Source organism: Ambystoma mexicanum, chromosome 10 (assembly GCF_040938575.1).
Source record: "Ambystoma mexicanum isolate Mex_15411 chromosome 10, UKY_AmexF1_1, whole genome shotgun sequence".
Taxonomy (NCBI): Eukaryota; Metazoa; Chordata; class Amphibia; order Caudata; family Ambystomatidae; genus Ambystoma; species Ambystoma mexicanum.
This window is the reverse complement of record NC_090932.1, coordinates 727272834-727299379: the sequence shown is the minus strand read 5'-3', so window position 1 is coordinate 727299379 and position 26546 is coordinate 727272834. Positions and strand designations below refer to the sequence as shown.

Genomic DNA, 26546 nt, shown 5'->3' with positions numbered 1-26546 from the left:
GTTCCCATAAATCTGCAAGCTTTTACACCTTGAGAAACAGATCTGCAGAGTTCCACCAACATCACAGAGATTAAGTGTGGAGAGCTTGAGGCAAATTAAGCACAGTGCCTCATATTGTTATGGAATTAAACTTAGGGGTCTATGGTGAAACAGATACTGTAAATGTTTCCGGTCAATTAAATAATACACCTTCATAGAAAATAGGAGGGGCTTGCCAGACACCCAAACAGCTTTGAAGCAAAGTTCCTAGCTCACAAGCAATGACATTCACCTCTTCCCCTGCTGAAAAACCAAGGTTTATTATTAGTTAATCTACAGCTCAGTGCACAGCATTTAAAAAAACTGCAGTTGGGGTTGCTGTTGCACTGCGGCGAAGATAGCGACTCTCTTCTAGAGCTCCCGCACCTGGCGCTAACCAAGGACTAATATTCATCCTCCCAACTGCTTTGGTGCCATTTAAAGATTGCTGGAAGAATCCCTACATGCCCACCAACTTGGAGACCCTTCTTTGACCCCGCTGCGATACCGGATCACAGTGGATTGGCCACTGTACATTTGGCAGAGCGGCCAACGAAGGGTGCTCTGTACCGCTCGTCTGCCATTGAGGTCTAACTTCAGCCGAGGCACAAACCCAGGCTTGGGACACATTCCACCCGTGTGCTGCACTGCTGGCGGCCCCCCGATCGGTGGGCGGCGCTCCTGCTGTGAGGGTCGACCTGATCGGCACTGAACAGCCGTCCCGCTGGACCTGGAGCGGCCGCCCTTCTGAGCAACTGGAGGCAGCACAGCATGCCAGAGGTGATTCCTTGCTAGAGACCTTCCACACCATGCCATTCTAGCGGGACCAACAGGGGAGCCCCGGTGCCACAGCCCCTTCTCAGAGACACTGAGATTAATCACTCCAAAATCCATAAAATCCCCCTCTTTTTCCTGCTACCTGCTTTGCTGCTCCTCAACTCTGCATGGGTGCGCTGGGAGGCCATGTGGCAGACCTTACAGCGACACTCCTTTCTCTTCCACCCTGCAATCCTGCAGCTGTGCCAAATACCTGCACCTAACGGCCCAGCAAATAAAACGCAGTGTACCTCTGAATCCGGGGTGGCCGCCAGACTACAAACTGTGACACAATGCATGGTGCTGGGGTGAGCCCCTCCCTAGGGAATCCTCCCCACCTCACCACCCTTCCGAGGCCACAGCGCCACAGCCCATCCTGGAAGAAAACCAGGGCAAATCACCCACAAACGCCCTCATTCTACTGCAGCCTGGGGTGCCTCCAGCTCCTCAACCCTACATGATAAAGTGAGTGCACTGGCTAGCTGGCCAGCTCCAACTTCTCCAGCGTTTTTCTTCTGAGCAACTGGCAACCCCAGAGTCAACCCCAATCTCTATACTATTTCTGTGTACCCAAGACTTTGCTGCCACACCATCCAAATAGAAGATCAATTGGGGGTGCCCTGACCGCTGGATCCAATACAGGCTTCTGATGGCTGTGACCACCTACACAGCCACCCATTCAAACTGACACAGCCCAAGTAAAAGCAGGGGCTGACCCCTTTACACTGTCTGTGCCCCACTACAAATGGTCGGAGCTTCGCTGTACTCGTCTGTACGGGCACATTGCTCAGCTACCTCGAGCCCTGCCCTCTTCTACCTCACCCTCTTGACTCCTGGATACGAGATACAACACCTTGATACATTTTACATACCAGTATGGTCCTAGCTGAGGCGCCCAATACTATCGCTGGGCCTGCAGCTTTTGTTCTCCATACCTACCCTGATACATAGGATGACCAAGGGAGGAGCTAAGAATCGGCACTCTATGAATCAATATACTAAATACACACCTAGGACCGTTACCACGTCCACAGCAACCGTTGATGCAGAGCCCGAGGCTGTCCTGATGAAACCCTCCGAGACCCAGCGCCAGTCACAGTATGCAGGAGGCATTCGCCAAAGTGCATAGCAAACTTGATGATATGACAAGCACCATACACTATAAAGACGCGCATTGATAAAATGGACCTGCGTTTGTCGGAGGCTGACACGAGAGTCGGCACGGTCGAGGACGACATGTCCACCATGACGGTGGTACTGGCTACACTCTCCAAGCATGTACTCCAAGTGGAGAAGAAGAATGATGAATTGGAATTGCAATCTCGCCATAACAACATTTGCATCATTGGAGTCCCCGAATGCAGCTCTGAACCCTCCCTCGAGCTCCAGATTGAGTACACTCCACTGCCACTCCTAAGGAACCCCTCACTGTAATCACACTTTGAAGTTGAGCGGGCTCACAGATCCCTAGCTCCCAAACCCAGGCCTGGGGTGCCTCCACAACCCATTATAGCCTGCATACTTAACTACCGCAACTGAGATGCAATGCTGCGGGCGGCCCAGGAGCCAGGGGACCTCATACTGGGCTCCAACAGAATACATATATACCCAGACTTCTTGGCAGCCGTCCAATAAGAGAGGAAGTCCTTCCTGGCAGTGTAGAAGTGGCTGCGGGATAACGACATGAAATATGCAATGCTATATCCTGCCAAACTGAGGATCGAATGGAGTAATAAAACGTATTTCTTCACTATACCTGGGGAGGCTATAACATTTCTGGACGAAGCCTTGCCACAACTGCAAATCCTGGCTACATAGCTCATTAGCGGTATTTGTCCTTCATTGACTAATCATACCTATACTTGGTTCCATGTCATTCCATCGCCTGTTTTTATTTTGCAGCATTTTTTGCTGCATATTTTTTCCCGCAAATACGCATCAATTTATTTTAAAAAATGCTGTATGGGGGGTTAACCCCCAAACTCCCCTTCTCACCTATTTAGAATCTAGCACCCCAAACCCCCAGAAACATATCCCTCTACCCACCCCCTCCCATATTTTTCAATGTTTTTTTTTGGGTAAAAAATCTGCAGCAAAAAAAAAGAAGGGCGATGAAAGGATGTCGCACCTTATACTTACACCATAGCGGAGAACCTGTTGCGGGGTCGACCCGGTAAGACTGTCCTGCCGCCACAACACTATCCAAGAATCCTAAATGAAGGTCTCCTACTCCACGTAGTTATGATGGGGTGATCGTAATACTATTCTGTAACTCATTGTACGAATTATGTTGGTACATTTCCTTGTTTCTGTATACATGAAGTCCAACAATGCCTCATGTTGCACTCAAAGTTGTGGGAGTTACCTGTGTGTTATCATTGCCCCATTTCTGTGGGCGATGTGGGTGGGGGGTTGGAGGGAATGTTGGGGTTGTTCTTTAAAAGACAAAAACACTTGGTACAAGCCATTAACATGGGCAAGTAAGATTTGGGAACTAGACGAAGCATTGAGATCGGCACAGGTTGGATCAAGACACTGTGCGTACCGCAGTGGGAGACATAACTCTCCTTAGTTGGAATGTTCGGGGACTGGGCAACCCGGTCAAACATCGTAAAATGCATTTATATGTGGAAAGACAAAGTCAAAATCCTTTTTTTGCCAGAAACCATGCCCTCTCTGTAACTTGTGACGGGTTCACTAAGAACTGGGGTCCACACCGCTTCTATTCATCCTATTGCTCACAATCTGGAGGTGTCATGACCCTGATTCACAAGTCCCTGCCATTCCAGGGCAAACACTCCAAAACAGACCCATTGGGTAGATATGTACTGGTGTACGGATCCCTCGCGGGGAGAGAATTAGTGCTAATTAATGTTCATGGCTCCAATGTGGACGACCCTCAATTCTACAGGAACGTAATTGGTGAACCTGATCAGTATCCATGGATACCGATAATATGGGGAGGTGACTAACACCATTCTGAACCCATGCTTTGACAGGTTCACCCACACTCACAGAGCCTCTAGGCGAGCGGCCTCCGCTATCAAGGAGGGCATGCTCTCACTACGACTTGTGGACGCATGGAGAGCATTACATGGGGTAGATCGATCCTACTCTTTCTATTCATCGATCCACGATTCCTCTTCTCGTATCGATTTGTGGCTCATCTCGGATACGCTCCTGGGGTTCTAGAAGCATGCATGCTACCTTTTCTGACCATGCTCCAATCACCCTAACACTTACGACACTGGCTAAGCCCTGCAATACCTGGAGGTTTAAGTCTCTAGCACTTCAAGACACTGCATTTGCATTTACAATCGATGAACATGTACGACTATTCTTTGAGGAAAATGTGGGCTCTGGTGAATTCGGCTGGTACACTCTGGGAGACTTTCAAGGTCTACATTAGGGGAATCGTGATGTCCTCAGAGTTTAGTGTTCTTAAAGCAATCCGGCGGAGCATAACTCTGTGCGAGGAGACACTTAACAACTGGAGCGGGGCCTAACTTCTGACCCCCCTTTGGACACACTGACACAAATTAAAGAGGCCATCGACACCTTCAACGCTGAACGCGAAGTGAAGTTCTTCGATACCCCTGCGGCGGCTAGGAAATATGGGGAGGGTGACAGACCTGGCAAACTACTTGCTCACATGGCACGCCAAGAAAACGGCAGTGGGTGCATCTCGGTCGAGACCCACCCTGCCGGTGCCTCAGTACACACTCCCAAAGCCATCAATGAAGTAGTCACACAGTGCTATATGGAACTTTACACCAACCAAGACACATGCAGAACGGAGCAAATTGACATGTTTCTTAACGCTTTACCGCTCAGCCAACTCTCCAATGACACTAAAACCCTGCTTGATCTCCCGATCACCCTCGCTGACATTACGCAAGCTATTAATCTATTGTCCACTGGGAAAGCCCCAGCACTGACAGCCTCACGGCTGAGCTATATAAACGCCACAAAGAAACCCTAGCACCTCACCTTTTGCAGGTGTGGCAGGAATCGCTCAAGTCCTGTTCACTCCCCCCCCCACCACCATGTGGGAGGCAGTCGTCATGGTTTTGCTCAAGCCTGGGAAACCTGCAGACCAATGTGGATCCTACCGCCCGCTCTCCTTAATTAACACGGACGTGAAAGCATTTGCCAAAATACTTGCTACTCGATTTATGCCAGTTAAGCCACACATTATTTATCCTGACCAATAGGGCTTCATTCATTCCGGGCAGATCCACAGCTCTGGATCTGTGACGCCTTTTCAACATTTTAGCACGGATAGACCCTGAGGCTCAAGCTGTGGCTGTCACCTTAAATATCCAGAAAGCATTCGATTCTGTGTCATGGAAGTTCATGTACGCTGTATTGGTGCGTTGCGGGTTCGGCTGTAGGTTCCTAGATGCCATCTCCCTCCTTTATGCATCACCAGTTGCTAGGGTCAACAGAAACTGGTTATTATCTCCTTAGTTGAAGATAGGTAAGGGTACTTGACAGGGCTGCCCCTTGCCTCCCCTGGTACTCACTATTATCATTAAACCCTTGGCAGATATGATTAGTCTTAAACATAGTCACCGGTGGGGGGGGTCCGAATGTCGATAGACCCGCAAATAATTTCACTCTATGCAGACGATGCGCTGCTATATATCCGGTATCCGAGGGTGCACCTAACAACCGTTAGGCAAGACATTTTGACCTTCGGAAAGATTTTGGGCCTCTGAGTAGACTGCAATATCTTACCCCTCACAGAAGCTACTAAACCACCTCCAGACCTTCAGGGGTTTAAAAGGTCCCCAGAAACCATCCGATACCTGGGGCTGACGATTGCATGAAACTGCCTCTCCCTGCAAAACCACAACTACACAACCTACATGGCGCAACTGCGTCCTAAATTTGCCAACTGGTCCTGCCTACCCATCACAATCACCAGTAGAATAGAGCTCCTGAAGATGACAATACTTCCTAAACTCCTATACTTGTTTTTAAACATACCTCTATGGCATGGCACGGCACTGTTCATTGATCTGGACAGCGAAATCAGTAAATTTGTCTGGCAATCACGCGCACTCAGATTGAAATGGGAGACGATGACTCAACCATTTGACTGGGGAGGGTTTGCCGCACCTAACTTCAGATTATGTTGGATGGCGGCAGAGGCGCAGTGCGCGGTTCACTGGTTCAGTGATGACTCTTGCACCCCCAATGTACAACTATAGAAACTCTCAGCGGGAGACTAAGATCTCCGATCGTTGGTTCTCCCACCTGGGATCACGGATGATTGCAGCTTCGACCCCGTCAGCGTCATGAGGACTTTCCTGTTTGGACTTGCATCCCCTCCCTGCCGCAAGTAGACTCCAGATCTATTAATATTTGGATGCAACACGGATTCTCTACACTGGGGTTGCTGCTCATAGAGGGTAACTTCATCCAATCGTCTGAAGTTCCTGAATTAATGCGTGGCCAAACCTCACAATGGCTGCAATACGCTGGCGTCCGCAAGGCTACCAAGAAATTATGGGATTTCTTCCCAGTTAATCCCGAAAACGACCCATGCTAGGATACGTGGTGGCCTCAGAAGACAACCGCAGACATGTCTCATCATTGCACCACCTAATCCAAACTCATTCCACCACACCACACTACAATGCACTAGTCAAATGGCCAACAGACCTCCAACTAGATATAGGCGATGACCTTTGGTCCGATATGTGCACAAAAATAAATAATGTATCATACAACTCCTGTTTCAGGCTGATACAACTAAAGGTGTTGCATAGGTATCACTACACCCAAGGTCGCCTTCGGTTGTTCTCCAGGGAAGGTGCCGGGGCATGTCCACGCCCGCATGTTCTCAATGCCAAATATGTTCGTATGATATGGGATTGCCCAGGACTCGCAACCTTTTGGAAAGATATATGTGCGATATTATCTGAAAACGTTTGTAAAACTGTTGCCCCTTTGTCCCTAATGTGCCTGTTCCACATTTCTTACCCCCCATCATTAACTATGTGTAAATATGTACGACTGTGTCTTGTTTTGGCCAAACGATGTATCCTACTACAATGGATTAGTCCACACACCACCAATAAAGACCATTGGTTAAGAGATGCAGTGTGGACAAACAAAATGGAGGACGAGTGGGCGCATATGCAACCACCCCAATCCCATCCCATTGATATTGGACTCCACTTAAGTCATATCTTCTGCACAAAAAGCCAGAACCTGCGTCACCCACTAGCTCACTGTTCACGTGAGCTACATCCCGCCCACTATCTGGTCTTTCTAGACATAAGTTGAATCAGCCCATCCCAATGGTCTATCCTTATATCCTCAATTGTGGTCTGAAAACGCCTGTATGTAATTGTCAACCGACCTGACGCCACTGTCAATAATGTAATTTCTTTGAACTTGTACCATATCTTACCAAGTGTACCAATAAAGAAAGTGTTAAAAAAAAACTGCAGTTGGGCAGGTGACAGAAAGGTGTATTTCGCACACAGTCAGACTGCACACCTTGTAGAATGCACTTGGTAAATACGTTACCATGTAGTAAAATCGACTTTTGTTATATAGACATGACTGGAAAATGTTGGAGTAATAATAAAAGATTGTGTATAGAACACTTGCTACTGGAGGCCTGCAGTTCCAAGCACTGTAGACACAAGTGGTTTATGTGACCCAGTTCAATTGCAGGCATAATACTGGCGTGATTTGTACACGTGATATTTACATTGCACTCACACTGATGTCACAGGAGCACTACTATATCTTTTCATGCTGTAAGCATTACATAGACGATACTTCCATTGGTTTACTCAGGTACAGTCGAATTGCATTGTGTGTTCTGTTCATAAAACTGACAGCACAGGTTAGGTCCTAGAGATGCGGCATAAGTAATGCTGTTTTATAAGCTTCTTAAGTGCTGCTTTTCTTAGCTAAGGTGCTTAGACTAAAGGATGCTCCAACAACAATCTTCCAAGACCGGAAAAAAAAGTCTTATTGTATGTAGCGTTTAACAAATGAGCTGACCCATCTAGCATCAAGATGTAGCGTGGCAGCATCTGGGCTCAATGTAAAACATCCAACACAACGGTCAACCTTCACTTGGTACAATATGACACAGTCTATAAACGTAGTGCCATACAAGCTTGTAACACTTCATTGTTGAGATATCCCGGTTACTCCCCCATTGCAGACGTGGACACCCACTTGTAAACACTAAAGGTGTGGGTGTGGTGGGTACACTGTATATGCTGTGGCGACGTTCCGTCCCAGTTGTGCTATAGGTCAATACTGGTTGTAGAATGTGAACACTTTCCCGTCCACAAGGCATGCTGGCTTCTTTTAAGAAAGAAGCATTTCTAACTTCTGGAAAGGATGCAAGGGATTTGAATATTAGTGCTGAAACAGCAATAAAGTAGTTTTAAAAAAATGTAAAACAAGTACTAAAAATGTAAACTGGGTGGGGGCAGGCTCATATACTTCCCTTCTTTCATTTTAATTGTTAATCCCTTTCTTTCAATCTGTTTGTTTTAAATTGTTCATTACTTTTTTTTTAAATATCAATTTCTGCAGATGCAAAGCCATATAATATATAAAGTGATTTGCACAAGCTGACACTATTCTGAGTATTACAGCATAACCAAGATCAGCTAGTTCCAAAGTGGGCAAGCTTAAAGGCTGGGACAGACAGACCAACGACACCCATTTATCTCTCCCACCCGTTTTAATTTATATCTAATTACTTCCTTCCTTCTTTCCATTCATTTCAGCACGTCATCCATGCCTTTATCTAATCTCATTCCTGACTTCCTTCTCGCCGTCCTTGAAGAGATTGCTATACAAAAGCCATTAATTGTTGGTCTCATATTTTGAATGAGTATATAAAGTAACTTGTGCATCACAGGCCTTCCAACGGTGTAAACTACTTATTACCAGAATTGCAGTTAAATGTGTCATCTTTAAATATCAATTTAATTTGCAGTTATACTTGTATCCAAAATGTTGAATGTGGCTTCATTTCTGTGGTGGACTGGTGCAAACTGGAAACGACTAGTAAAAAGTTGTGTTGAACCTGCTTGTCATTTTCTTTTTTTTTTTATAAAAAAAGGTGAAATAGTAGACACAGTAAGATAACGGCGGACCATGCATACAAATTGTCTAAAGAATTATTGCTGTGCCATGACCTTACCTTTCAAGAGCAAGCCAATCTATTTCTACACTTCTTAAAAGCATGTGGACGACAATGCTTCTGCTCTGGAGTAAGAATCAGCAGGGCATTCCCCTTAGACTATCTAGCAACATGTCACTATTCATGAGCAAACATAATTCAATCCCGCATATTATCTACGCTAAGAAAGCAAACACACTGCTGTCATATTTTTCGAGACAAATGCTATTAGTTTAAAACATATAGCATAATTTCATACAAAGGTGAAGGTCTATATTCGGGCCCACTGTTTGATCTGCCTGTGGAATTTCTACATTCGATGATAAGTGTAAAAGTCAGGCACATAGAAGATATGTTAGGCCTCAAACAAAGATATTAAAGTTGGAGAAAAGTGTTTTTACCTGTCCTGTACATAGGCAACATTTGAAGAGAGTGCAATCGCGTTTCTTCAACAGGGCACACTTGGGAAAGGTCGGGTGTAAAATATCTAAAGAAAAAGTATAATTCGATCAATAACGATTTATAGCAATTGCGTTTTTACACAGCGTAGATTTGTATCATAGCTAGAAGTGAAACGGTGGAAATCAATTTGCTCAGAAGCTCATCTAGTAAAACGGACAACTTTTTCTTCAGTAAACTCTCATACTTAAGCATAAACTAAGCTTTGTGCATACAACGCTTTTAGGAATAGAGCCTTCTTTTTAATGTGCTAAACTCGTACCAAGAGACCTTCTTTCTTTAGCTCCTATTTATAGCTTAGGTATTACATTAATTCAGAAGTCATTTCAATTGACTATTTCGCATTTGATAAAGACCGCCCATTGTAAATCTTCACATCAAAACCCACAAGTGTCAGTGCACTTGTAGGTTTTTGCAGAAGCTGTCACCACTTTTTCTTGACATCCCACCCCAGTCCTCCTCCAAATGTATCTGAGCAGTACACCTTTAAACATCACTGAATTGGTCGTTCGACTACTTTTGATACACAACTCTAAATTAATGTACATGAATAAATTCGTGTGAGAAAATACAGCACAATGCGTCACACCAAATAAAGCTTTGGCACTGAACTACTCACAGAAAAATAGCTCACCCAGCCACTCAATAGTGTACATCTATATGAATCCAAGAACCCTTGAGGAATCAATTTGCTAAAAGGTGATTTAAAGTGCAACTCGTGAATTCTGTACAACTACAGCCGGATTAGACATCTTTTTCTAAGAATTCTATGCCCACAAATCCATTTCTAAAACATTGTAACGCCATAACGAAAACCCAGGAAAAACAGCAATGCCATTGGGGAGTTTCATAAAGACTGCTTTTATGATGAACTTCCAGAAACATAGAACAGGGCAGGCAGACTTCAGAGGTTCAAAATGGAGACCTACCACACGCCATTGAAATGGAATACCTTCTACCTGTGATAGAGAAAAGAAAGGGCAGAGTAGGTTCCTCCCCGACATCATTGATCCCTTTTACAGAATCCTCCAAGCATTCGGCACACAGTTCACAAAAAAGGCATACCAGAAACATGGTTACACAACCGTTGGTTTCATCACCACTGTACTGCTCCATTCTGGTTCATAACTTTGCTTAAATGGAATACAGCACAGAACCAACTATCCATTTTGAGAAAACGAATGTCCCACTGTTCATCTTTATGCTTGTCAACCGTCAAAGAGAAAAACTGCATAGGTGTTTTACCGTCAAGCTGCAACATCTCTGGGAAATTCCCAAGAGATCTATTTTAACAGTGCATTACTTTATCCAAAAAGTGTTAGGTCTGGTTTTGTTTTCATCACTCTGCATAATGTTCTATTTTGTGCACCTCTCTCACCGGCTACAAAATATCATTTTTAACTGCGTTACCCACTAATCCAAAGTTTTGAAAGTGGAATGTCTCATAAGGTATCAGAAACCTTACAGTTGAATATTCTCACCAGCTATTCTGTTTCCAGCCTACGTTTTAGCACAGTACAGCAAGTTTAAGGAGGCAATGCAGAATGTATTACAGTGACATGAGTAATCCTCATTTAGATTTCAAACTACCCACCAATCCGAATCTCGCTTTAACACAGAATGTTAAAAGGTTTGCACTTAAAAAATATAATATCGTAAATTAATGTGAGGCATATAACACCAGCTGTCCTATGAAAATGAAATGGTGCATCCTGGTAAACACTCTGACCTATATTTGGTAAGAATGTAGTCAGAACAATGGTAGCTATATTAGAAAGTCTGGTATGAAATATTCAAGTTGAGAAAATATGCAAAATACAAATAGAAACAAGTAAGCTCACTTTACCAAGGACTTAGAATTTGGAATATGCAAAATGAATAATGACAAATGATCATTAAACCCATGCTACACCTCACCTGTACAATATGTAGTGAAGTTGGTAATCTATGGTGCCTTCTTCGGTGAGCCCTGTCGATTCTAACTTGACCGAAATTCGAGAAGATTTACTTTCTTTTCCAATGAGCTCTACCGGCCTCTGGCAGATAACAAATTCGTCCAACTCATCTGTAGACGGTGGTGCCTCCAACATTGAGGCTTTTGGGTCTATAAATAAACAAATGCAATGAATGGCATTTTGTCACAGCAGTAGCATCAATGGAGGGAGGGAAGGGTTCCCAATACATTTCGAACAATTGGCACGCGTACCTCACACGGTTTTGACACCAAGGAGAATAAAGTGGTTTACATATAATCAATGCATGCTTGTTTGTAAAGTGATGCAAACTCACACATGTTTACTAACAGAAGTTGGAGAACCTGACGTGATTTTTTTTCTCTTATTACAACTATTCACATGTTCTTCTTGCCGTTTCTGGTGGTCAATCACAGTAACATCTCGAGACAGCAACCACATGGTAGTACCCAGCCACCCACTGCGCCAGACTTGTGCTAGTAATAAAAATGCATTCCATTTCTAATGCTGTCGCATTAGCAGCAGGAAGGCTCCCAAAACCAAACTCCCGGTTCGTGGTGGAACTTGGGGACTCCAATGACCCACACATGTATTTGGTTAGCCTGATTTGCCAGGGGGTGGGGAAATCTAAATATTTGCAGAACGCTTTGAGTAACTAAAAAGGTACTCTGTGAAGTTCCCTCGCATGTATTAAGAGTGCAAAGCAGTCCCTCCAGGTTGGAGGTCAAAGTCAGTTAAAGGGGTTCAAGCAAAAACACTGCTATCACTTGGGTAGCTCTGGGTAGCTCTGCAGAATTTGATCACCACTCGGTGTAGGCCCATGCTGCGGTTCAGGGGCCTTGGAGCAGTTCTGGGGCAACTATAGAATTGGGTAGTGGTAGGTGCTCATTGGACAAATGAGGGAGTAAGGTAATGTATTGTTCTTTTTGGAATCTGTATAAGCTAAACGTTTTTTACGTAAATGTGTAAAGTTGTAATTAATTAAATCACATTATTAATAAATAAAATGGGGCAAGTTAGAGGGAGTGGGATGTGAAATGGGCAGTTTTGGGAAAATGCCAGTGAAATTAGCCATATCAGGGACAATGGGGCAGTTTAGTTTTGGGGTGCAGGGGAATGGCATGAGGCAGAGGAACCTGCCATGCAGCATTTTTAGAAGCAATGCGAGTGGCGCGGAGCACACTGGCGCCCAGTAAAACCTGCCATCGTGCAGTTCAGCTATGGAGCAATTTGAGGGCAATGAGAGAGACATGGGGAAAATTAGAGAGTAGCAGAAAAGGGCATGGCCAGTTCTGTAGGTAATGAACGACAGGGGCAATACAATAGTTCTGGAGCAATAAGTGATATTAAGTAAATCAAAGGGCACAAGACCGGTACATGGGGCAGTTGCACGAGCAGCGAGAGTGGCATGGCCAGTTCAAAGGCAATGGGCTAGGTCGGTTTTGGGGCAGTGGGAGCCTGGTACAGTTCAGAAGGCAAATGTACAAAAAAGGGGAAGTGGAATGCTACACGAGGCAGTTGTTGAGGTAGTGAGATCGTTCATACAGGTACTTGGGAGGAGTGTAAATAGGCAGCAGAGAGTTAAAGCGTTGGAGAGGAGAGCTGCGAGGGGGTACAGAGAGAGAGGGAGGAAAGGGAAATGAAGGATGGAAATGAACAATTCTAGTGGATAAGTAGACAATTTTGGAAACAGACGTTCTGAATTTTAAACCTGGCCGCCACACTTGAGCAAAATTGTGTGTTTTTCAACAAATCGCTATACCTCCAAGCCCTTTTGTTTACTTGTCCATCAAAGTTGGGCTGCTTAGAAAATAAAATGAAGTCCAAAATAAAGCCCTTTATGAAAGCAAAAAGGCTGGCCAAGAGAGAGGGGATGTGGCCTAGTGGCAAAACTACTGGATTCGGAACAAGGGGATATGAATTCCACTCCCGCTTGACCAAAATTGTGTGATATTGGGCACATTACCATTATGCTCTTTGTAAAGCAATGAATTGCCTTACGTTATATTAAGAAAAAAACTGTAGACCAATATAACAGTTTACATTTACTCGAAGCGATTCAAAATGATTGAAGATTTGCAGAAGGGGGATGATGCAGCCTAGCAGTACACTTGCAGACTTTGGAACCATTCCCAGCTACCTATCAAAACGCTCTGGCCATGGGCAAATCATTTGATCTCCCTATTCTCCAGACAGATGTGATTAGAATAAGGCTATCAAGCAGAATCTGCAACACTTACAAGCAAGCAAGCGATCAACAATAACAGCAAGCAGGGAATTAGCAATAGTGATGAGTAGGTATGCCTATCAAATTTGAAAGTGCTTAGAAACAAATGGAACACTAGTAAATAGAGTGATACGACAAGAAAGACTCGTAAACAGAGATGTGGTTTATGAAACAAAATATAGATTTTCGAGCGTCAGAAAAGTTTGCATTGTAATCACTGGCATCTTTTTGGTGTTGCAGTAACTACCCGATGTTACTGCATGCAACCGTTCTGAACCGCTTTGCAATCTTCAGATTAAGCACTCAGACTATTAGCATGTTAAATTATTATGGCTTTAACTTTGCTCGTTTTGATAGCTCGAGATGTAAGCACATTTGCAATCTGTGTATCAACATACTGCAGCTTCAGCTTTACAATAAATACTGTTAAAATGGATTTACTAACCAGTGTTTCCTACGTCCTTATCAAATGGTATTCTATTATCTATTATTCCATCTCTGGTTCGGGAAGCACCTTCCTTTGCTTCTGCTTTCTCTCCTCCTCTCCCCTGCTTAACTCCTAACTGAAACTCCACTGGTCACCTTGCTACCCTCTATTCTCGGGCCCAGGCAATGCCCCCCTGGGGTTATTTCTGTAGCCCTAAACCCCCCTACCAGCACTTGACACCTGATGTCTGCACTTACCCTAGCACCTGCCACCAGCTGGCCGCACTTATTTATCGTTTGGTTTTTATTATTTACTGTTTATCCTATGTACTGCATTTCCCCTTCGACCCCCCTCCCCTGCACTTTCGGAATCTCAATGTCACCTGGCCCCGTAAAATCGTTGTCTCTGTCTTCCCTCTGTTCCCCTCCCTTGCCTCATCGCGCATTGAAACACTTGTGTATAGGCGCGTTATAAATGCCATATCATGTCAACTTTGATTGAGGTTGATCTTTTAACATAGCCTCGAGGATAGCTCAGCAAGTTAAGCTGCAAGGATAGCTCATCAAGTTAAGCGCACGCTACAGAAATATGTGTTCACCTTCCATTCATATCCCCGCAGGGACCCGCCCTGTCTTCCTTTCCAGGTCTATAAAGTACCATGAAGTTTATTGTGGAAATAATACAATTACATTTTTGGGAAATTTGGGAACTCCCTTCTTATGAAATGATACATCTGCTTACAGTTCAGAACGCCACGAGTAGAATTGTTCTTCGGCTGAGGAAATGCTTACCAACAAATTAAAAAGCATAATTTGGCTTCCGGTTCGTACCTGTTGGCAGGTGTGTTGATCTAGGCTATGCTAATGTCAGGGCTGGCTGGCCGTTTGGTTGTAGCCCCTGAGCTTTTATCCAGGGCTACAACCAAAAGACCCGGGGATATAACCACCCTCCCCTCCAGGCCCCACCTAGCGATAGCTCTGCCCATTGGTACTGCTGCACTCTAGGTGAGCTGTTTTTATTTTTGGAGTGTAGCAGTCTACTCGTGCATCTCTCAGGGCCCCTGAACTCTTCTTGAAGTTATGACTGGGACCACATCCATTTTACATCCACCATAATCGGTTACCATGACCTTGACCCGAGCAGACCTGCCCGCTGCCTGTTTGGCCTACTAGCTGTCTGAGCTGTTCCATGGTTAATTGCAGAATGCAAATGTCAATGTCCAGCCGGACAGGCCATCGCCCAAGCCTGGGCTGCGATTGCACCCCATGGGGCTCCCGCCATCCGTGAAAGGGATCATTATCATGTCCCGGGGGTGACCGCTCATCTTCAAAGTCTTGAAATTGAGACCCATCTTTGACTAAACACCGCAGGCGGATGCAGAATCCATCGACATCCGTGTTTTCCTGGAGATGGAAAGCGTAACTTGGTTTTCAATGACAGCCCCACCTTGAGCCCACAATAACAATTTGCCCCCGTCACCGGCTGACAAAAAAATAAACAGACGGTCTAGACAGCTACCTTTGGTTTCAAAGTCAAAGGTCAAGTTTAACCCCCGGATAAGGTTTCCTTCTATGAAAGTACAGGTGCACCTGCTTTACTGAAAGGGGGGCGGGGTGCACAGCGAGGCAGGGGTCATGCATAGGTTGCTACTTTATGTGACATTTGTAATTGTCATGGCCTCAAAGACCTTGGGGTTGTGGGGGAGTTTTGACAGAACGAAGTCCGAACATACCTAATAAATAGTGCACTGCAAGATAATGCACATGCTATTATGCATGCCCGGTCACATGCAGATAAGGAGTGCGTTGCATGCTATTCTACATTTTCGATTGCATCCCAATGGGCACTTTTTAGCAGAGATGACTAGTTCTGTCTGTAGGACTTTTATGTGCAGGAGAAACCAGTGTGGAAGCACCTTTAGGGGCTGGTTGATTCTGAGTGAGTAGTTTCACAATGATTGTAATCCGTTTTTGGCATGCTTTATGCACTCTTTTGGAGTGGTGTGTGTTTTTTCTAATATATATATTTTTTTAAAAAATGTTTTAATTTATTTAATTTTTTATATATCTATATTTTTTGGTGAGCACTGTGTGCCAATCTGTTGTCTGTCTAGTGTTTCTTTTGGCTTCTGAGCCCGTTGTTTCTGTTCTGGGCTGCATCCAAAGGGTGCCGTCTGTGGGGTCTAGTCCTTTGTTTGTGTCTGGCCTTTTCACAGTCCCAACCTCCCCCTCCAAGCCACCCACCTCACCTGATTGGTGCGTCCACCTGGTCATAACTGACCTTCCCAGGGCAGCCCTCTGCCCGGCAGCCCCCTCAGCTAATGGTCCTTGGCAAAGGGCAGCTCCTACAGTAGCGGCTCCAACGCATGTCTACAGGTGTCCGCAGGAGAAGCAAAGGAAGCCAGCAGCCCCAAGTTGTCGCGCTCTGAAACAATTGTGTATGAGCGCGATAGAAATAAAATATCAATCAATCAAAAGCAGCCAACAAACACCAACAAAACTAAGTGTGGCATGGGTGGGGTGCAGAGCAATTACTCTACTCTAGAAAGCCCTCGCCACTCTACCTCACCTCTCCATAACGTAGACTACCATAGAATTACGCCATGCATTCATAGAGAGATTTGTGACCACAAGCCTAATTCCATTCTTGGCCTGACTGTAAATGTTGCATTGCATTGCGCACTAACACACTAGCCAATGTTAACTAGTGCCATATCTATACAGAAATGTTAAGATTAGCCCGCGTCATCTTTAGACAGGTGTAACAATGTTAGCATGCACCACACTTCGATGAAATTCCTAACTTTAACTTGCGTCACATCTAGATAGAAATGTGAATGTAAGCATGCGCCACACTTGGATGAAACTGTAAATGATGGCAAGTGCAACACTTGATTGGAATCGTGATCATCAGCCTGCCTCACTTCTAGACAGAATATTGAAAATTAGCAACGATGGAATAGTGAATGATAGCAAACATCAGACAGACATAACTGCAAGGAAAGCAATGCCAACTAACCAATCCACTAACAATTTCATCCCTCTGCATACACTTCTCAAATTCTAACCAAACACAACCACAAGCCTAAAACGCAGCAATCCGCACTAACTTCACTACACTGCAACAACAAACAGAACCCCACATAGACTTGCACAACAGCACACGATTACCGACCATAAAACACCCCAAACCCAGCCGACGGACCCACTGGGCTGAGGCTGCCATCAGCACATCACTGCTCTCTTGCACTTTTCCAGCTTATTCCCACTAACTCAGCCCCCTCTCCCTCTTTCAGAGCCGCCAGATCGCCAAGGAACCACTCCGGTGGTGATAGTGCGTGGTACAAATATCCTTTAACATTAACATATTATTATTGAAAGGATGTTTCATGTAGATGATCATGTTGTCTTCCTTTCCTATCGTGATTGTCCTTCTTGTTGGTTATTTTGACAGGATATCATTTATTATGAGTCGAGCATCCTCTCATATTTGAAGCCAGTGGGCTTCATTACCAGTCTGGCAGAAACACTGCCGGTGCTACCGGCGGGTTGCCGCCAGACCCATAAAAAATTACAGGTGCTTGACTTCTCGGTGCCACAGCGCTATTACAAGTCCGGCGGCCAGGAAGTCAGGCGCCAGTAATTTTGTTAATACCCACTCCCATAGAATCCAATAGGACGCTATGGAAGTGGGGACACGGAAGCTCCGTGACGGCTTTTCCTACTGTGACCGATGTGCCAGCAGGGTAAGACCTGTTGAAGCACAGCGGCTACGGCAGGCAAACCCCTAGTTTGCCGGTCCAGAAACAAGGGTGCCGGTGAGTTTACCGGCACCCTTATTTCCAGAACGGCTGTTAAGATGAATTTCTGAACTTTGACCTGGTGGGCAGAGGTTCAGAAATCCATCTTAACAAATTGATGGCAGTGGTGGGATAGGATCAAAGGCATCCTGTGTTGCGCACTGGTAAAAGTACTCTGATTACACTTACACAGGACACATATTGACCTTAGTAGTAACGTAACAGTAAAAGCTAACAACCTAAAACATGGAAACAATAACCAACATAACCTTGAATGCTTCCAAGTCAGAAACATTGAGAATGATGTGTACTGAGAGAGGCTTGCCTGCTCAAGGTACAAAGATTGAAATGAGACAAAGGATCAAGGATTGGCAAGAGGTGCAACTTGATGCCATTACCTCAGATGAAAGTGCAGAAGCCGGTGGGGCTGCTCTCACTGACAGATCTGACAAGTCTGTCGCTGCACTCATCCATGGGGCCCACGATGACAGGGAGGATGTGTTGTCCCAAGTTTTCTCTGCCAGCTCTGATGCTGATGCCATGCTTGAATCCAAGAAGCAAGAAGTGCTGTTTAAGCAGAAGGAGCAGGAGTTCAACATGGCAACGCTGAAAGTTGAGCAGGTAGAAAAACTGAAGGACAGGGATCACCAGTTGGAACTGACCAAGCTTCAGGCTACAACTGGCTCCTCCAAGGGATCTGTACATGGGTCTGGGTCCTCCTCTCATCCACAATTTCCTAAAGATCTAAGATCTGCTCAATGTATATGACGAGAAGAATGACATTATGGACTGGGTGACTGCATTTGAGTATACAAGTGAATTTCAAGAGGTTGTGGATGCTGACAAGATTGCATGGCTGCTCAGTCAACTACTGACCACAAAAGTGATGGGTGGAAGGTGTCGAATGAATCTAAACCACTGGCAATTGCTCTAGGCAACCTTCCACACCACCGTTTTTTAGCCCGTCTGCGCCATTGCAAAAGGGGACCAGCCATGTGCAAATCAGTCAGCAGCTGCCGCCACCGAAGGTAGCAGCCCAGCCCGAACTGCTAGGCCAGGTCCCTTCTGCACAGAAAACCAAGCAACCCCAGACATGTTTCGGCCTTGTTGGACCTCCTCAGTGAGGTGCAGCCTGGTTCCCTGTGGCGCAGCGAGCAAGGGACCCACGTTGGGCATACCCTCTCTCACAAGGAGAAACAAACTGACCACATGGGTGGAAGGTTTCAAATGAATCTAAACCACTGGCAATTGCTCTGGGCAACCTTCCACACCACCGTTTTTTAGCCCGTCTGCGCCATTGCAAAAGGGGACCAGCCATGTGCAAATCAGTCAGCAGCTGCCGCCACCAAAGGTAGCAGCCCAGCCCGAACTGCTAGGCCAGGTCCCTTCTGCACAGAAAACCAAGCAACCCCAGACATGTTTCGGCCTTGTTGGACCTCCTCTGTGAGGTGCAGCCTGGTTGCCTGTGGCGCAGCGAGCAAGGGAATCCACGTCTGGGCATACCCTCTCTCACAAGGAGAAACAAACTGACCACAAAAGTGATGGGTGGAAGGTTTCGAATGAATCTAAACCACTGGCAATTGCTCTGGGCAACCTTCCACACCACCGTTTTTTGCCAAGCTACTCCTCACTGATGACGCCCAACAAGGCTGAAACATGTCTGGGGATGCTTGTGGTCTTGTGCAGAAGGGATGTGACCTTGCAGTTCGGGCTGGACTGCCCCTTTTGGTGTAGGACCAAGCCTGATTTGCATATGGTTTTTCCCCTTCTGTAATGGCCTGGCAGGCTGAAGAACGATGGTCTGGAGAGTTGCCAAGAGCTTCGCCCGTGGTTATGATTAATTCAAAACCTTCCAGCCATCACCTTTCTGTTTTGCTCAGCCAACTACCCCATTCTGGCTCCTGTGCCATTATGGAAATGTCTAAGGCTGAAAGAGTAGACTTTGCAAAATTAAAGCAAACTCTCAGCTTAAAGTTTGGGAAGACTCCTGTCCAATACTTAAAAAGATTCAAAGAATGACAAAAAAAGAAAAAAGGTAACACTTGGGTGTCCTATGTTACTGATTCCTTGAAAAACTTGACTGGCTATATTGAAGGCTAAAATGTCTCCACCTTTGAGGGTCTGATATGTTTAGTCATGCTTGAACATATTTTTGCATCTTGTTCCCCTGAGCTTAAGCAGCACTTGGCTGATTCAAAGGAGTTATATCATAAGAAGCTGGCCATTGAAGCAGATTTATGGATGTCACACAGAGTGTCCCATAAGGACAAGACTACTCCTGGTAAGCAGGAGGAGGGGAAAAAGCACAAAGATAAAGAGGGTCGGGATCTGATAAAACTTCCTCTCAAAAGAGCCACAAAACAAAATTCAAGGGTAATTCACAAGAGAATGTTCAGGGTAGTTAGTGGGAGTTATCCTCCCAGATAGAACTCTGGTTATAGTAGGCCTCCCTATGCCCCAAGACCCAGTGGATCTTGTGTGGCATGTGGAGCAAATGACCATGTGAAGGGGGACCCCAGATGTAAGGTCAAAACTATGGGGGTCCACTCTGAGTCTGGCCTTCCCCTCCTATGAGGAAGGGTTGATCACAGGGGTATCCCTCTCCTCAGACTCCTTCCCCAGTGGGATAGAATTTGAGTTAGTCCTAGTTCTCCAGGGTTCCTGGGAGCCAGAAAGTCTCAGAGGCTTATGCTAGCATTTCAGATAATGCAAAGCACTACTTTAAGGACAGTGTGCTAATCAATGGAGTAGATACTCCTGCCCTTAGGGATAGTGGGTCCAGCAGAACTGTGGTGAATTCCACATTGGTAAACCCAGAGGAACTTGTCAGAGCTCCTTTGATGCCCACCAAGTTAGCTGAAGGCCCACCTCTCAAGTTCACAGTAATGCCTGTAAATATTACTATACATGGTACTATGGTCAGGATTCCAGTGAGCATACAGAGGCAAGTCCCAGGTAAGGTCCTGCTGGGGAATGATCTCAGAGACTTCGGCCTTGTAAGTGACACAGCAGAGAAACCATGCACAAAGTCAAGAACTAGTGCTGCATTGGCAAAGCCCAAAGCTAAAGGGCAAACCCAAGGCTAAAGGAGTCAGGAAAGGCAGGAGAGGTAAAGAACACATCCTCCCTAACTCACCTAGCACTGAGGTGGAGGTAGTTGGCAAAACACCTGAACCTGACGAGGAAGAGGTGTTGCCTGAAATTCTTAATCCAAATGACCAACCTGAACTCCAAAGTTGAATGGTGGAAGGTGGTCCTGATAGAGTTGAGTTTAGTATGGGCCAACGTGAGTGCCCATCTTTGGAAGGCCTAAGGAGACAGGCCTGCTCCCAGCTTGAGGGTGAACGTCCTGGGAAGCACATGGTGGACTCCTCTACAGTGAGCCCACAGAGTCTACAGAAGGAGACCATAGTGGATTGGTGGTTCCTTTTCATGTAAGACCCTTCCTCTTGCAGCTGGCTGGTGCATGAAGTCCCCCTTGCTGGTCACCTTGGCATCAAGAGAACCAAGCTAAGGTTAGCCATGCACATCTACTGGCCCAAGATGGCGTGCAAGTAGAAAGTCACTGCTGGAGTTGTGCCACATGCCAGTTATCTGGAAAAAAAGGCACAACAATCCAAGCTCCTCAGGTAACACTTCAAGTTGTGGGGTTACCATTTAAAAGGGTAGGGATTGACATAGTTGGTCCCCTTGACCCTCCAACATCCTCAGGCAATAGGTTTATCCTGGCCAGCCATGCCACCAGGTATCCTGAGGCCATCCCATTAAAGATCAACTCCCAAGTCAGTTGCAAAAGCTTTAATTGGCTTATTCACTCGGGTTGGCTTCCCTAAAGAACTTGTGCCTGATAGGGGCAGCAACTTCATGTCCAAGTACATGCAAGCCATGTGGAAGGGGTGTGAGGTTACTTACACGTTTTTCCCAGCATATCCCCCTCACACCAATGGTTTAGTTGAGAGGTTCAATAGAACCCTCAAAAGCATGATTGGGGCTCTGGAGGAGCACCAGAGGAGGAAATTGGATCTCTTTTTACTCTGCTTGTTGTTTGCCTACAGAGGTACCTCAAGAAGGGGTGGGACCCTTAGCTATAGTCAAGGAGGGATGGGAGATGCCTACTCCCCCTATCATTACCAATGTAGTGGACTATGTGCTAGGTCTAAGAAAAACAATAGTCCTCCTGATGGGTCAGGCTAGTGAGAAGTTGAAGGCTGGGCAAGCTCTGGTGAAACACTAGTATGATCAGAAGGCTTCCCTGATCAACTTTACACCATGCCAGCAAGTTCTGATCATGAACCCTGTAAAGCCTAGAGCTTTACAGGGTGATGGGTCAGGCCCTTATACAGTGGGGGAGTCACTGGGTGAGGTTAATATTTAGTGGACCTTGGAAGGGCTGGACAGGCTCCAAAAATGTGATATGTGAATAGGCTGAAGGCATTCATCCCAAGAGTTGAAACGCTGTTGGCTTCAGATGTAGAGGAGGAAGAGTCGGAACCCCTTCCTGATCTGTTCCAGGGCAGTCCTTCAGACAGCTCCATTGAGGGCGTCAAAGTGGCCCCTCACCTGACTTCTGTTCAGCAAGATGAGGTGAGAAGCTTGCTGAGGCAATTCTCCCCCTTGTTTTCCCTAGCTCCTGGTTTGACACCTTGGTGCAAACATGATATTGACACACAAGATCGTGTACCTACCAAAATGTAGGGGATACAGGATGACAGATAAGGCAATATCTTACATCAAGGCAGCGATCAACAAAATGTTAGATCCTTGGGCGATTGAACCCTCCAGTAGTCCTTGGTCCAGTCCTGTGGTTCTGGTACCAAAAGCAGGTTCCTCTGAGTTGAGGTTCTGTGTGGATTACAGGGCTCTGAATGCTGTCACCAAGACAGATGTACACCCCTTACCTAGCACTGATGAGCTGGTGGATACTTTGGGTACCTCCAAGTACCTGAGCACATTTGACATCACTGCAGGTTATTGGCAAATAGCCCTAGCAGAACATGTCATGGAGAAGACAGCATTCTCAACTCCAGAAGGCCTTTACTAGTTCAGGGTAATGCTCTTTGGGTTAGGAAATGCATCTGCCATTTTTCAGAGACTTGTGAATCATGTCCTTAATGGGTTGGATGAATTCCGTCTTGCATATCTGGATAATATAGTAGTTTTCAGTGCCACCTGGGAGGATCATGTGAAACACCTTAGAATTGTGTCGCAGGCTCTTCAGAAGACCCACTTGACCATAAAGGCCAGTAAGCAATCTTCTCAGCAAGTGGACAAGACGGGGACTTTCCTATTAATATTGAAGGAGTTAAAAGATCAATCCACTTGCTATTTTGAAATGAGAATTCTATTGGAGTGTCTATTAGCAACATCTAAAATGGGTACAAATATTTTAGAAGCTCTCCCAAATAAGCTTGTTCAGCTATGGGGAGACAAAACTAATATTCCTAAAAACTCATTTGGACTTCAGAATAACAAACAGGGGGTAGCAGCTCCATCTACAGAGTTACCTTCAGTTTTGGAAACTCTATTCCTCATATACAAAAATCAACTTCTTCAAAAAGTGAGAAAAAAAAATACAAAAATAAATAAAATCGCAAAAAAGTAAGAAAAACAAATTGCTGTCCGCTCTTCATGATCGAAGGAAAAAAGCTTCCAAAAATACCTGGAGAAAATGTATTATAGAGGAAAAGGACCTATTACATACACCCGGGATAGTAGTGGTAAAGAAGGGAGGGGTGATCACTCCCCCTGAAACGAATATTGGCACGTATAGCCTTCCTTCTAACACCCTTTCAGAGGAGATGCACCATAAAGCAGCAAAGAAAAAAAATATAGCAGTTCCAAAGGGTTCAGATTGTTCTCACCCACAACAATTCAAATCCTTTTCAATCATAGAAGCCACACTCTCAAATGGGAGAGCAGCGGGAAATGTATGAATTGTTTGCAAAACCAAAAATTCTTTCTACCGACATTGCAGCGGCTGTGCTAGGAACTCCGACTCCAGCAATAGCAATTAAACTTGCAGAAACAGAATCGGATAGCGCACAAACTGACTCCACACTACCCCTCCATCAACAGTTGCATAAGCCTATCACTGGGCCAGAAAGTTTCCCCGTGCCTAACCAGATAGTTGATTTGACAAGTGACAAGGATGCAAGTGTACAATCAGAGTATCGATTGGCATCCGACAGGCCTAATGAAAGTAACATAAATTCTCTCATTCGGCCTACTATAGAAGAACAATTTAGGAAAGAAGGGGGAGCAGTAGACTTACAGAAAATAAAGGGTCCCATTATTCCGCCCCTTAAAACCCAAACGAATGTCAACGCGGAAGCATATGCCGCTCCAATGAGGGACCCAAAGGCAACCTTGCAGCCTATTATACCAATCTCCATCCAAAATACTACAGAGCCAGTACAAAGCTCCACAGGGGTGTCTCTACCAGTTTTAGACAAAGGTAAATGCAGGCATCAAACAGGTGAAAAAAACAGAGTTTAGTCCAAAAAGCTATCTCCAGACAGACTTACGATACATAACGTGGAGAAAGTCGGCCGATCCGGACCCCCCTAGTGTCCTTTATATCCTCTATTCGATTGCAGATATCATGAATAGAGCACGCTCTCTTGCCCTATTAAATGACATATCGTCACTAAAAAATCTATCAAGTGTGGATATTAAGAGAGTTGACTTCATCCATCCTATGTGCTTTGATCATGTAAGACTAGTTTTTCATTAAAAATGGTCTTCCAAAAAGTACTGGCAGAGGTTGAGCAGCTGAATAGTTTGGGCTTTGACTTGCTGATTTTCAGTGAAGGCAACTTAGAGAGGGAGGCCTTTCCCCAAATCGCACCACGTTTGTCACAAGACAATTCTAATCAACAACAAAAAATTGAAGGGGAATTCAGTGGGGATCAAGAATCCAGCTGGCGATGGCTAGCCTTAACATTAAGAGATTCTATCTGCCAGCTTCAAACACTGAAACAACAGCTTTAACCAAGACAATAGATTAGCAATTTTGTGTTGGAACTCAAGAGGTAACACACATTTATTCTCCTTGCATGAACTATGTAAAAAATTGAGGAGTAAGAATCTCTTGTGCATTCAGGAAACATGGTTACTTACACCAGTGCATCTTGATGGCTTTGTGCGTTGCTATATTTCAGCTACTAAGGGATCAAGGGGCCGCCCGTCTGGAGGCCTCTTGACCACCTTAAAGCTGGGTATGGGTTTGCACATGGTTGAAACATTTGTAATTGCTCCTCGTGTTTTGAGCTCATTGGTAAAGGTGGAGGGTAATGAGGGAATTTCTCATTTGCTGATTCTGAAGGTGTAATGGTCTCCTGGTGCAAAGTTGTATGAGCCAATTCTGAAAATGGAAGCAATTATGGAAAAATGCTCTTCGAAATGTAAAGCTCTTCACATACTGGTTATGGGTAACTTTAATCCAAATATGACTCGGGGTGATTTGCATTCAGACAGTGATCTAGTCATAGAGAATCTATCAGTGACACCTAGAGAAAGTTTTAACGAGTCAAAGCATGAGGGAGATTCTCTTTGAAAAATTACAGCGGCGGCATTCAAAAAAAAAATGACTTGCTAATCTGGAATTTGTTATTCATCTCATGGGGTCTTGTCTCATTACATTCCATACTCAAACCGGAAGTGCCTTACAGTACTTGGTCATCGGGCAATAAGACCTCAGCAACTGATTACATCTTTAGTACGGAAATTATTGTTAGCCTAGTAGAAACATTCAATATAACTGCGACAACTTTGAGCGATCATAAAATGCTAGAAGGAGACATAAACCTCTTAAGAGGTGCTTGTTCTTATCAAAACACTTCTCCAGATCTAGGTTTGAATTGTGCAAAAAATCGAATTGTATGGCACCCTGGTAATGTTCAAGCATGCAACAATATGTTTCGGAAAGATCACATCACAACATCATTGGAGCCGTGACTCGGTATGGAAAGCCCCAGAAACAGAGACCTCAGGGCGTACCCTGGTATCCAGAGCCACAGACGAGCTGGGCTTAACATTAGCACCCAAAAGGTGAACCTCAGAACTATGTCCGGTACTGGCAGGTCCGCTGCAGGAACCCTCGGAGAACACCGGTACGCCTATTAGCCCCTAGGGCACCTCAGAGGAACCCCTGGTGACAGAGCTACACAAGCCCCTCCCGGACCTGGAAGACCCCGGGAACGAATCCCCTGGCCGGGGTGCACTAAAAAGTAAAGAACTTACTGGGCGTTTCTTCTTTTCATTGATGAAAAGCTGGAAATGAGGTGGAGGAATGCACTGAAACACCTCCTCCCACCGAAGAAGACGATGACGCTGGAGTGCCGGACGGAGAGGGAGTCGCAGTAGAAGCACGAATCCCAACAACGTTCCGGGCCTAGGCACTCCAAGCAAAGAGAGTGGGGATCCGCCCTAGCGAAGCGACGTTCGCATGAAGAACAGGACACGAATCCCAGATGCTCCAGCATAGAAAGAGGACTAGATGACTGAGGAACCAGAGCAGGAACGAAGGACAAAGGGAATAAAAAATAAACTTCTCAGTGATGCTAGTGCGTCCAGCCCCAACCGCACGGAGAAAAGGACTGATTGGCGATGCGCGGGGCAGAACTCAGGAGGGCTGGATTACGGCCACGTGTGGTAAC

General features: G+C 45.4%; 1 protein-coding gene across 1 annotated transcript in view; it reads right to left on the bottom strand.

Moving 5' to 3' along the window:
- Positions 1-26546, bottom strand: part of HPS3 (HPS3 biogenesis of lysosomal organelles complex 2 subunit 1) — an 807901-nt gene that overhangs the window by 668560 nt on the left and 112795 nt on the right. The window contains exons 3-4 of the mRNA XM_069618362.1: positions 11381-11567; positions 9406-9491 (exon numbers count right to left, since the gene is read on the bottom strand). Coding sequence (XP_069474463.1) covers positions 9406-9491; positions 11381-11567 — 273 coding nt within the window. The remainder of the gene's footprint in view (positions 1-9405; positions 9492-11380; positions 11568-26546) is intronic.